This window comes from Protopterus annectens, chromosome 14.part0 (assembly GCF_019279795.1).
Source record: "Protopterus annectens isolate FY-2018-M chromosome 14.part0, PAN1.0, whole genome shotgun sequence".
In the NCBI taxonomy this organism is placed as follows: domain Eukaryota; kingdom Metazoa; phylum Chordata; order Ceratodontiformes; family Protopteridae; genus Protopterus; species Protopterus annectens.
In genome coordinates, this window is record NC_056748.1 from 389,096,734 (window position 1) to 389,110,436 (window position 13,703).

Consider the following 13,703-nt stretch of genomic DNA (forward strand, 5'->3'; position numbering starts at 1 on the left):
TTCTCACTTCTCACCATAGGCTAGCCTATAAGTCTCAAAAAACCTGGACAAAGCCAACAATGAGGAAATACAGCCCCAAAATAGCTACAAATTTCAAATATCTTTATCTTTTATAAACTTAGAAAATTGGTAGAATAAAAGGTTTTTGTTACCATTTATTTTTCTAAAGAATATGAAGTCTGAAATTCAAATGCCTATCAATAAATTCAAATTTCATATCATGTTTTTATTTAACCAGGTAAGTTAACTGATTTGATTTTATTCAGCCTAGACCAAAGTATATGGATAAACTGCAAAAAAAAAATGTACTGAGACACACACACTTAATGAGTGTTTCACTGTATTTAAGGAAGTGCAACAGTACCTAGTTATACAATTAATGGAGACAATTCAGGTCAGGACATGTTCACTGGATTAATGAACACAACAAACTGAATTATCACAATTAATACATTTAATGATACTATGAATATGCTGGCAACCTTAATACTAGTAAAGATACTATAATTATTGCTGCAGCCTCAATGCAAAAAGTGTCAAACTGTTCACTTATGAGACCAACTCAGATTTAAGATACCAGTAATGGGTAATATCCGGCTGAGTATCCTGTGCCCATCATATCACACAAAACTTTAATAATACAAAAAATAATCAAACTGAATCGGAGTAATTTAAAATTTCAAAATAAGGTAACTTCCAATTCCTACACATGGAGATTACAAGGCAGTTTAACATGTGACAAATATGAGATGACTTCATGCTTAAGGTTTCAAACTTAACTGTATTTACAACACAAGTTACAGACCTATTTATTTACTTTTTGTTGACTCAAGATTCTATTTATAATGAATGATTACATTATAGCACATTTTGATATGCACAATAGAGCTCTATTTAAGTACAGAATCATTCATAAATGAAACAGTTTGCAATAATCCCTCATTTGTAATGACTTACCTAAAGCCTTATAAAAGTTGTAATGTGTCTGCATACTGGACTTGAATAAAGTGTTCTCCTGAAGCACTTAAATTGTGCCTACATTGAAAGCTGCATAAACACTTTGCTAAGAAATTTGAAAATTAATCTTTTTTTTTTTTTTGGTGGGTCAGGGTCAAACATCTGGCAGTTAGCAGAAAGGATTGAGGCTATGATGTGTTAATGAGCTGCTAACTGTGGTCCAGAGTTAGATTCTCTCAGTTTCATTATTGCCTACTGTGCCACTCTGAGAAAGTCACTTGATTAGACAGTGCTCCCAAGCTGAATGTGAAAAAAGTAACTGACTTAGTGCTCTACTCCAGGAAAAATGTATGTATCTGTCTACCTGTCTGTCTATATACAGAGAGAGAGAAGCAACACTGCAGAAACTGAGGTCTGAAATAAGGAAGTTCTTCTCTGAAGAGGCATGTGAAATCTGGGGTGATCTATACTCATTCTCCTTTGACTGAAAAAAGTTCTGAAAATTGAGTTTATTAGCAAGGATAAAAGCAGTGATCTTTGAAGAGCAACTTTTGTACCAGCATGGAAAACAGAAATGTAACCATCTGGCTAATGGAGCCCCCAGAGAGTTACACTGATGTTCTCTTCAGTTAGATGGGGAAACACACACACACCCTTAGGCTCCATGATGTTCTGAAGCAGTATTTGCGCATATAAAATGAACGTTTACACACCTTAGGCTCCAGCAGCTTTTGCACATATAACTTTTACAGACCTTAGGCTCCACGAGTTGATGACTACACATATAAAACGAACGTTCTGAAGCAGCAGCATTTGCACATATCAAATGGCAGGCTCCACTAAGTTCCGAATGTATTTGAATGAAAAACTAGCTTACACACCTTAAGCTCCACATAAAACGACAGGCTCCATGATGAAAGCAGCAGCAGCATAACTTCCTTTCAGCCCAGCCAGCATTTGAACAGAAGCCCGCTTGAACAGTCCAGCCGGAAATGTGAGCAGAGCTCAATTCCGATAGGCTGGTAGCACCGATGGCACTGACATCATCGCACACGTGAAGACGTCAGCAAAATAGCACAAAATGTAAAAATAAATTGGAAAAAAATCAGAAATGATGGGGTGTCACTCGGGAATCATGGCACCCCATCATTTGGACCCCAAAACTCTGTAAAAACCGAGTAATTCGGGACAGTTGGGAGGTATGGTTTCATCCAGTATATATAATCAATTTTTTAATCCGATTCAGTGTGCACTTGTTAACATCAAAGGTCTAGCCTCTAATCTCAGTCCGCCTATGGGTGTGTAGTTTCATGGGTGTTTGATCTTAATACTTGATTGCCCACTGTTTTGGGGATTATATGATCAATTTTCAGTATGAGCAAGTACCTTATAATTAAAATATTAATGTGCAGGAGGTCACCCATGTGATTTAGTGTAGGATAGTGCTTTTAAGGCTTGGTTAAAGACAACGTGAGAGGTAAGCACCTGATGTTATGTATAGCCAAAAAGAGAGATAATGGATTAGAAGGACGTAAGGTCTTTCTTAAATTTTAGTAGGAATTGTGGAAATGAAGATAGAAGGCCATAATTAAAAAAGTAAAAAGCCAGAGCAGATGTATGTAAGAAGCAGTTTGCTTTGATTTCTAGAATGTTGTCTGGTAAATTGTGCATTTCTTCTGGGATTTGCAGCCATAATTAAAAAAGTAAAAAGCCAGAGCAGATGTATGTAAGAAGCAGTTTGCTTTGATTTCTAGAATGTTGTCTGGTAAATTGTGCATTTCTTCTGGGATTTGCATTTCTTCTGGGATTTGCAGAATGACAGTAGTGTGTTTCAGTAGTAACTTTGTGTAAACATACAGATACCTTCTGCTTTCCCAAGGCATTTTGTGAGAAACTTCTTCCCTAGTTAAATGTAGATTTTGTGACTATAATATACTGTACCTAAAACCACCAAACAAATACTTTTGTACTGTTAAGTACACATAGTTGGCTATGTAGGTGTGTTTGTCTTCTTTCTTATTTACCTAATAAAGTTCAATCTGCCTGATGTATTGCTGGTATTTGGTTACTGCCTTCCTTATTAATGTTCATTCTTTATTTCTTTCTTCCCTTTTATTTTGCCATTGCTTGCTTTAAAATCTTGACATTACTCTTAAACTATTAAAACTGAAACTGCAGCTCTCTCTCTCCCACTGCTTCCTTCCAAGCTCCTTTTGCATCTGTCTATGACCCTTTGCAGTCACACTCTTTGTCTGCTATTTCAAGGAGGCACAGCACACCCTCCTTTCCAAGCCAAATGAGAGTAGGTCCTGAAGAGCTGAAACAGGTTGCTCAGTGTCGCCTTAACAGCCCCGTGGAGGTGGATGTTCCTGGGATCAAAGTACTGCATGCGCAGTTTAACTCCCCCTTACAGATCTATTCACAAGAAAACATAATGGACACTTTGCAGGGGCAGATCTCAACAAGAAACCCAGTTTTAATCAGGTAATGCTATGGATTTATGCACGTGGACTTTTCTGTCTGCTTCACTGTCTGTCCACAGTGGCTTCCAGGTTGTCATAAACCTTCATAAATTTTCCTTAAGACCATCATAACTTGGCATGATGATGCATGTCATTTCAGCATGTCCTTGAACACAATTAGATGTCAGATGGTTAGAAGAGTGGCAGCTTCCAGAGTTTTATGAACATGAGCACTTCATTTTTCTTTTTCTCAAATGTTGTAGTTGAATGTTGTATTTTAATCGCATTCTTAAACTGCACAGTTCACATATTTTGTTGCATTTTGCATGGAGTTGCAATTTATAAATGTCACTGAAATAAGAGCACAATTAAAGTGAAGTCTGAGTCTTAGTTAATAGGCACTGTTTTCTTTAACAATCATTTTAGCAATTGTGTTGCTGAGCAGTTTACTTAAGGCTGGTAATGTTACATAGGGTCTGGAATATTAGAAAGACCTGTAAGATGAGAACTTCTGTTTTGTTAAGAGAATTTCTTTTCCTGAAATGAGTGGCATGGTGTTCTGGTGTCTGCTGATGGTGTTGCAGCGATAGTTTTAGCAGCATGAGTGACAGTCAGGTATCTCAGTTCTGCAAGATGCTGCTACATGAAGATGTGCTGATGGTGCCCAAAAGATGCATAGCAATAGGCATCTGAACTGACTGATGGCTTACCTGGTAAATCTCACATCACTGGGTACTCGGAATAAGGTGGTCTGTCCCCTGTCTTCTGCCACCTGAAATGGGACTCTTTCCAGAGGGTAGCAAATTTGACCTTAACATAGACATATCCTAGCAATATTATGCAAAGATTTAGAAATATGCTGTTGAGTGCAGAAGTAAAAGATACGTTTGTTGGACAGCCAGGGCTTTACCTTGTCTGGAACTAAGTGCATCAGGAAAAAACTATAGAACACTAGCAGATCTAGGCAGAGTAAATGGAAATGTGCTTCATTAGATCATTGTTGCAGTAATCCTTACTACTGGGACTTCACTGCCTGGTGTTCTGTCCATCCCATTAGCCTTCAAGAGCTCGGTTCCTTCCCATTGTGCTTGGCATTCTTCTGTCTCTCAGCACATCTGAATGTGCCATTACAAGATGGTCTTCTGCATATTAATGATGCATTTTGTTAATGTAGACATGTCTGTGTTAGCATCGCATTCAGTTCTTTGCCATCCAACAAATCAACTAGCTTCAGAGCTCCGGCAGACAGATACCCCAATGAGGAACCTTTTTTTTTTCTCTTTTTTCTTTGTCCTTTTATTGTTGTATTGGGTTTTGACATTAAGTAGTGTAGAAAGAGAAAGGGTAAACATGACTGTGTTAGGCAGAACCCCTATAAAGAGTACCACACCCTCTATGCTCTCTGCTTAAGAGTGGAGCACAATATCCATAGTTCAACATCTGCTTGGGGGTTTTGCTCAAACGTGTTAGATGAGTAGGCTACACTCTCTCATCCAGTCCTTGTTTGTAGATGATGGAAAGCCTTAGTTTACTTGGCCATAGGTGCATACTAGGCTAACTGCCCTTAAGGGGCCATTTTAAGCCTAGTCCGTAACCAAAGATCAGAATCGAACCTTGTGCCTTTTGTCTATGAGGTGAAGACTTCAACCATTATGCTACCCACACAAGCCATGGCTTCATTCTTTGAGACTGTCCTTGTCTTCAGTATTTTAACTTAAAAAGAAGCATGAAGACAAAGAAAACAAGGACTTAGAAGGTGCAGATCAGGCATCCAATGCCCCTGATCTGTCTGAAGCTACCGGTTCTGGTGAAGCATATTTGCAACCCCCAAGACCAGATGTCAACCACTTCACAACCCTCTGATGTGGCTTCTTGGGTGCTGCCATGGTTGAGGACCATAGCACATTTAAACAGATAGTTCTGGGCACTGTAATGGATGGCCAGTTTGAGGAAACTGAGTAATCATTTTAGAAGGGGAAGATGGGATCCCTATGGTTCTTGTTTGAGAGGAGGTCACGAGCTTTGACATGGAGGTACAATCTCCTTACTCAGAATTTAGGAACTTGAAGGTGGACACAAAAAACTAAGCACTTTTCTTCCTCTGTCCCTGTCTGGAAGTGTCTGAAATGGAAGTTAGTGGATTCCCCCCCAACAATTCCCAGGACCTTCCCAGAAGGAATACACCCCTGCTGGTGATGAAGAGCCATAGAATAGTGAAGAGGAAAAGCTGGGCTACTAATCCCAAATTGTTCTCCTTTGAGATATGAGCCTGATGCTGAGGACAGAATTTCTTCTGACTTCCTCTGAGATCTGTTTTGAAGTTCTCACTAGGATGAAAGAGTTTTTTTTTTAATTGTAGGGCAAAGAGGCATCACAGATGCAGAATAAATATTTGAACTTCTGGGTGTGACTGCCCCAAAGCCTATGAATATACCTCCTTTCCTGGGGTCCCTGGAGGATGCTTTTGTTGCTGTATCTTGGGCACCTGCTATTCAGCCCTCTGCCACAAAAAGAGAGATATTTAATAGAAATCCAACAAGACACCCATAAGTACATGTACAAAGCTCCAGTAACAGATCCTGCTGTGGTGTCTATGGACCCTAAGAAAGGATCTTAGCTGGTGTCTGCTCCCCATGTCTCTGCCTAATGACAAAGCCGAGTTGTAGACAGATATGGAAAGAAAGTGTATACATCTGCCATCCTAGTATTTAGGACCATTAACTTGTCAGACCATCACAACCAGGTTTCTGTTGGATCTCCTATGCCATTTTGTAGAAAAGAGTGGGGAAGTACTTGAAGCAGACCTGAGGGCAAAACTGCCAGAAGTCAGCCAAACAGCTGGAGGGCAGTCAGTTAAGTGTGAATGTACAGCTGGGGATGCAGCATCGAGCAGCTGCTACAGGTTCACTTATAACAGGGCATGTCTGTCTGAGACTACAACCCCTGGAATTAGATATCAAGGCACAATTCATAAATAGCTCATTAGACAAGGACCTGCTATTTGGCAGCCTGATGTCTGAGGTTTTCAGAAAGATGAAAGAAAGGCAAGATTCTGCTGGAGTCAAACAGCTATTTTACCCTCTTATGCCCAAATATGATGGAAACCACCTGTCTAAATCTGGTCCTTTTTGTAGTAGGCAGGGTAAAGGCAAGAACAAGATAAAAAACACTAAAAAAAGATAAGACAGCAGCAGTGTTTGTCTTGATGCAGGGAAAGCATTTGACAGAGTAAGCTGGGATTTTGAGGAGGGCATTGGAAGCATTTGTATTCCCTGATACAATAATAAGGTTAATTTGAAGGCTGTATGTAGGATCGGAGGCAAGAATTAAAGTAGAAGGGCTCCTCGCAGACAGCCTGTGTTTGAAAAGAGGAATCAGGCAGGGGTGTCTTCTTTCCCCTTTATTTGCTTTATATCTAGAGCCACTGGCAAAGAAAATAAGGGACTCAGAAATACAATGATATAATTAGTATGGTAATCAAGAAAAGTTGGCTTTATTTGTAGATATTATTTTGTACCTGATAAATTCAGAAAAGGGCATCTCAGTGTTGTGGAACATTCTGAAACAGTTTCAAGTCTTTTCAGGATATAAAATTAACAAAGGTAAAACAGAGGCTATAGCTGTAAATTAGGCACCCTTACATGAATTGGTTCAGTGAAAAATAGTGCAATTTTGGATGCAGATCCTTAAGGAGAATAACAACAACTATATAGAATGTTATATTCATAAAGTTGTAAAAACTATTCTCTGAATTAAAGCAATATGAAAATGGAGAAAGGAGATTTTGCCAGTAGGTATGACTATAAGTAGGGGTACAAAAACAGGCAAGAGTGGATTGGAATTTATTGGTTCCTCTGTCAGGTTTCTCCAGTATATTGGGAGTAAATACATCAAGCAAGACAGGTAATAGAGTGGGTTGGGGCCAAGAAGATATTTGGATTTCAGGCTAAAGACTGCCTTCCCTACCAGAGCTTGATCTCAGAGTACAGGCAAAGAAAGAAGAATAGGGGAATTTTAAGTGAAAGACCTGCTCTGGTAGAGTTTTTAGTTGAATCTAGAACAGAAGCAGCTGTTAAAAAGGGGATAATTAGTATGGCATATAAAATAATATATAATTATAAGAATCCAGTCAGAGGAGACTGGAAAACAATGGTAAGGCATATGCCCGTTTCCCAGGTATGCATCCATGTCCAGAAGGTTTAGGATCTTGGCTTGGAAGTGTTTGCGTATATATTTTTATATAAGGAGCAGACTTCAAAGAATTGTTCCTCAGATAGCAAATGTTGGAGTTCTGATGGAGAAGAAAGAGGCAACTGAGAGCATATGTTTTTGGAGTGTCAATTCCTTGGCAGATTTTAAAAATTCCCTACAGAGTACTCTAGCAGAAAATACTGGGTGAACAAATGGCTGTAAGTAGGAAATGATTCTTTTGAGCTGGCATACAGGATCTCAGTTGCCTAGACATAGCAAGGCCTTAAGTTTATTTCTGTTGGCTGCCAAAAAAAGCAATACTAGAAAATGGAAACCAAAATTTACACTGACTGTATGTGATGTGCTGAATATTATAAGAGATAAAAGAATTGGAAATGGTATCTTTAGAAAAGAAAAGGAGCAAATAAATGGAAGCTGTGGAAACAATACATGTGTAAGTTCAGGAGGAGGATTGAGGATATGGGAAGGCAGGAATTGAGCAAGTTTTTGTAATGTTGGACTAATGAAACTAGCAAAGAAAATATATGTGATGTATATTGTTTTATGTTAATGTGTGTTTGTGCAAGTGATAATTTAATAAAGGTATTTAAAAAAGACACTAGCAGTGTCAGGGGTACAATAGGTACCACACTCGCCTTTTGAGCAGAAGGCTGTGGGTTCTTGCCTCATAAGGAGCAGATCAATTGTTGACACTGCAGTGCAGCATAAGGGTGGTGCCACACTCCTGAGTGTGTTGACCTTTGGATGAGATGTTAAACCAAGGTCCCATCTGATTGAGTTGGTGGTAGCTGTTCAGGTAAATGTTAAAAATCCCACAGCACCTATTGAAATGATTAGAGGTCAATTAATTAACACAACATAAACAAAACATATTTACAAAATGTACATATTGACAGGTATATATCTACATATTTCTACATGCCATCATCACCATTATTCAATAATTGGACCCCCCCACTCCTCCTTCCTCAACCATAATCTATTTTTTTTTTTGCAATATATCAGCCAAAATCCATTTCCCATTAAACAAAATTTCATTCAATCTTCTATTCCAATTAACATGTATTACATAAAATAAATTATGTACATTTCTGTCATACTCTTGTTTTTTATAATATTCATATCTATGTTGTTTAGGTCATTAATATTCCCAAAACGTTTTCATCACACAACTTTTTCCAGAGTTTTTCCACTCTTACATTTAAAAAAATGCTCTGTCTCTCTTCCTCCCCATAAATAAACACACACTTTCAACTTTATATGGCATATTTCACTTTACTGGTAAATTATTTATTACCAGTCTCCATTGAAAATACTGACACTCCCATTCTTGCCTTACCTTAATGGCTTTTATCACTTTTTGTGGTAAATTGTACGATAGATTTGCATAATAATATTTTCATTACATTATTATAACACATCCTTCTTATTCTACTCTGTATCAATTTACATTTTCCATGTTAATATTTTTATTGATAACTTTTCATTTCTTCATTTATATAATCTTTATCTCTTTTTTTATTCTCATCTCTCAAAGTTTTTTGTACTTGTATTTAAATATTTTCACTGTTAATTTCTCATTCTCTTCATTTACCCATTTTAATACTCTACAACTTTCAAGGAGCAGAATAAACGACTGGGTTTAATAACCCCAATCCCACTTCATCTTCAGTCATATGTACAGCACATCTTTTTACTAGGTCTAATCTTGAACCCCACATGAAAGAAAACACTAATTGCACAATTACTTTTTATATTTTGCTGGAATCATAAAAACATTTGAGATGTGTGCTACTTTCCCCATTAAAACATAATTCACCAAATGAACCTTTTTCTTGAATGCTAATCTACAGTTCTTCCACATTAGACATACTACTTTCATTTTTTATTGCCTCATAACTACGTACATTTTTCCCAGATTTGATTCCTAATAAAGATACTTGTTCTTTGAAAAATACATCTCTTCAGTTTACACACCAACAACAAACCCCTACTTTTATTTTTGTTCAAGGTCATTCTCATTTCCTTTAAACATCCTTTCAGACAAACTAACACTCCCTCATCCATATTTTGTTTTGAGCGACCACAGCTATATAATCTCATATATCAAAATTACAGGAATTACCACTTCCATTTGCATCACTTACCTAGCATCTTTCATTTTATAAGCTACTTCACTCACTATTGCATTCATTACTAATGCAAACAATGTCATGGAACATCTTTGTCTTACTACAATTCATGCGTACTTTGTTACTTTGGCCAGCCATTCACCCCACCAACACTCACTATTATTATTTTGATATGCTGACCTACACACACACACACACACACACACACACACACACACACACACACACCTTATTCTATTACCTATTTCATACTTTTCCGTAACATCCCACAAAACATCATGTCTTACTGTATTGTAATGTCACCTACTATAAGTTTCACATCTTCCCTCTTTATTTATATTATCCACAATTTCTAAGACCACCAGTAATAATTCCTGGCATCCTTCCCCTTTATACGATATATACTTTCTTCTGTTATGTTCTTCATCCTTCCTTCCATTCTCCTCTGTATTATTCTGATAACATTTTGTAATCTGTATTATTTAATGTAATAAGTTTCCACGTTCTTATTTCATTCTTTTCATCTTCCGTATGAATTTTAATATCCAAGTACAAAAATCTTCATAAACAAACCCTTTTTTTCAACCATTCCTTCAAAACATTTGCAAAACACTTTTGGCAATCACTTCATTTCTTGTACATTTCATACCTTATATCATCTGGACCCGATACTGAACCAGGGAGAGGGAACCATTTAGATCTATGTTTATAAATGTTTTCCATGGTAATATGATCTCTTCATAACTGCAAAGCTTCTCCCTCTCCATATTCATCCCATAATTTCTCGTTTATTTTTTATTCGCTTTCCTATTTTAATGTGCTCCCTTTCTTCCATCATCTCCCTCCATATTACTAAGTGATCCAAATAAACGCCTCTACTGTACTACCATTTGCTGTACTCAAACTATCCAGTGGTACAAAATTTCAGATCCAGTTGTCCCTCTTCTGTAAAACTAATGGCTTTTATTCCACACTACTAACTTACCACTTTTTATCAATTGTATTTTTCACATCTTTTCTTTTCAGTTATGATTTATGGAGAAAATGTAAACTCCCTGCACTAATAATTTTCATGCTAACCATCACATAATCTAATATTTGCTAAAACAGATTTTCTTTTTCCTTGTTTCCTTGCCATTTGAATATGCATATAATGCTATAATTCTATAAACATATACTCTCCACCTCACATACACATTTAACTTTCTCAACATTAAATAAATATTTTTTTTGCACAGCTACTCAGAACATTATTCACTTCCTAAATTCGATACAATTTTTCACACCACATTTTTTGTTTGCAGTCTTTCTTCACTTGTCAAGAATCTTACATCCTGTATAGCAATAATATCTGCATCAGTTAGCCCACCATTCTAGTATTTCTATCCTTCTTACATTATTAATAGTACTATTCACATTACCTGAAAGCACTCTAAAACTATTACATTTCATTCTTTTTAAGTTTGAGAAGGATATTAAATTTTTGTTTTCATATTTTTTATTCCTTACCCATTCCATGGTCCTCAAAATCAGATTTTTCTTAGTTTAATTAACTGAAACGCATCTAAAACTATACCCTACCTTTCTTTTTAATATTTGATGTATTTTTAAATCTTGTTTTCCTCACTCTTACCCCAGCACCTAACATCCTTTACAAACATCTAACTTGTCAGTTTCAATTTCTTCTTTATTTTCAGCACCCTCAGTACAGTTACCTTCATCCTCCTGAAATATAACATTTTTATCCAAGTCTTTTACTTCATCCTTTTTCATTAACACCTTTTCCCCTAACTCCTCATTGCTTTGACACTATACTATTTTCTACATCTTCCTGCTCAACATTATATTTATTATTTTTACAACCAAACCAAAAATGCCCTTTACTTTTAAATGTTCTATGTTCGTTTTTACACTTATTCTCCATATGACCTTATTCCCTACATTGATTAAATCTTATTTTGTACATTAATTTATCAGCTTATTGGAATTCCCATATGCCTATTTGTTCCTGTATTACCATCCACATATACAACACTTGGTAATAGCACATCTTTTGCATCTTTTAAGATGATATCCACTACCCACTCCCATTCCGAATACCTCCCTCATCTTTAACTTTCACAATATCAGAAACTGAATAACACATGAATGCAAAATAATTTTTAACATCTCAACTCAATTTCATCAGTAATAAAGTGAACAAACGCTGTTTTAATCCAGTCCTTTGCCCAGAAAACATAAACTCATTCCACAGGTAACCATCCTTTTTTCACACATCTTTCCATCAAGTCTTCAGTCTCACATGTTAGGAGACAAAATGTTCTTTTCCCCAAACGAATCAAGGATCTAATGCCTTTTGCTTCAAATCCCAAAGGTAAATTATCACTCACAAAATATCTAGCTATTATTTCTGCTTTATCTGAATAAGCTATTTTTTAATAGTTTACAGCAACTTGTGTTCCTCCAAATGCATCATCACACAATTTTCCAGATTGTGTCTTACCTGTAACCATAAGTCCATCCAGCTCACAACTCTTTTCTCTTCCGCCCAACTCACTGTCCATTCTGAAAACTGTTTGTCATATCCAACCATGAAAATTCGGACTACTGTCTGCAGTCACCTATGTTCAATAAGCCATCCAGTTTTTCATCAGGCAAACCTCCAGAAGCAATTTCATTTACAAGAGCATCTTCAAATTCCTGAGGTTTAAAGTGAGATAGATGTTGAATGTTTGTACTATCCAATCGCTTTTCAACAGCTTTCTGACTGACAGAACCACAGTTTTGTCACCAACACAAGTCTCTTCTCGCTCCTTTACTGGACACTTAGCTGCCTTCATGCCAGGAAAAGAAGCAGGAAGTGCAGCCCCCTTCACAATTGAAAGAGTAGGGAAATTTCCCCTGTGCCGTGGCCAAATGTCACCTAGTGGTATAAATATCACCTCTGGGCTCCCTGAAAATAGCTATTAGCCTAGTGGTAAAAATAAATGAAGTAATAAAGAAAAGGCAGTTTAGAAAGAGGTGACAAGAGGATAACAAAAGAAAAGCTGGGGACCCCCACGGCCCCGGTGCCAATAGGGAGCAACCATGTCAGTATTACACCCGTTCCTTCTTGCTCTAAATCTCCACCCTTCCCCCCAAAAAATTGCAGGCAGGCTCTCCCTGTGCCACTGCACCTGGAAAAGAATCGCATCAGAGTCGAGATCCTCTGAGATTGGTATGTCCAGCACTGAACCAGACTCCCAGAACTGCTGGAAGTACCCCAGGTCTCCAAGGAACAGGGGGAACTGATTCCTCCCATCCTCACAGACCTCTCTTACAGGGAGCCATAGACAGGCTCCCCCATTTCAACAGGGTGAAGGATTCTACTCCAGACTGTTTCTTGTCCAAAGAAAAGAAGAAACTTGGATGCCACTTCTACACCTGTTAAGGCTTAACACCTTTTTGGTGGTTCCCACTTTCAAAATACTAAAACTTCAAATCTGGTTACCCCTTTTGATCCCAGGTGCCTGACGATAGGCATCTGTTAGGTACAAGGTTATCTCCGCATCCCTTTTCAAAAAATGCAGTTGATTCCTTGGATTCTTTGCAGAGCATTAACACTTTTAATTTATTTCACTGCCCTTGGTCTCTCCATAGCAGCCAAGACTCTTTACAAAGTGCCTGACACCTGTGATAGACCTTTGCAGACTAAAGGATATCCATATCTTCCCATATCGACTGACTGATTAGGACAGTCTCTCAAGAGGAAGTACTCGGAGCTCTGTTACTCGCCATGGATATTCCTCAGTGCCTGGGATTCACCCTCAGTGTTCAAAAGTCAATCATGGTGCCATCTCTCACTTTTTTTTTTGGGGGGGGGGTCCTTCCAAACTCAGTCAGTCAGGCTTTTCTCCCACAGGATTAGGTAAAATGTTACCAGAAATACTTCCTACACTTG

General features: G+C 37.5%; 1 protein-coding gene across 3 annotated transcripts in view; it reads left to right on the plus strand.

Moving 5' to 3' along the window:
* Nucleotides 1-13,703, plus strand: part of PDLIM1 (PDZ and LIM domain 1) — an 872,789-nt gene that overhangs the window by 746,593 nt on the left and 112,493 nt on the right. For 2 of the 3 annotated variants that reach the window (XM_044056148.1, XM_044056147.1), the window contains exon 5: nucleotides 3,136-3,441. The exons of the other annotated variant lie outside the window; for it this stretch is intronic. In XM_044056148.1, the coding sequence (XP_043912083.1) occupies nucleotides 3,136-3,441 (306 nt within the window). The remainder of the gene's footprint in view (nucleotides 1-3,135; nucleotides 3,442-13,703) is intronic. 3 annotated transcript variants of the gene reach the window in all.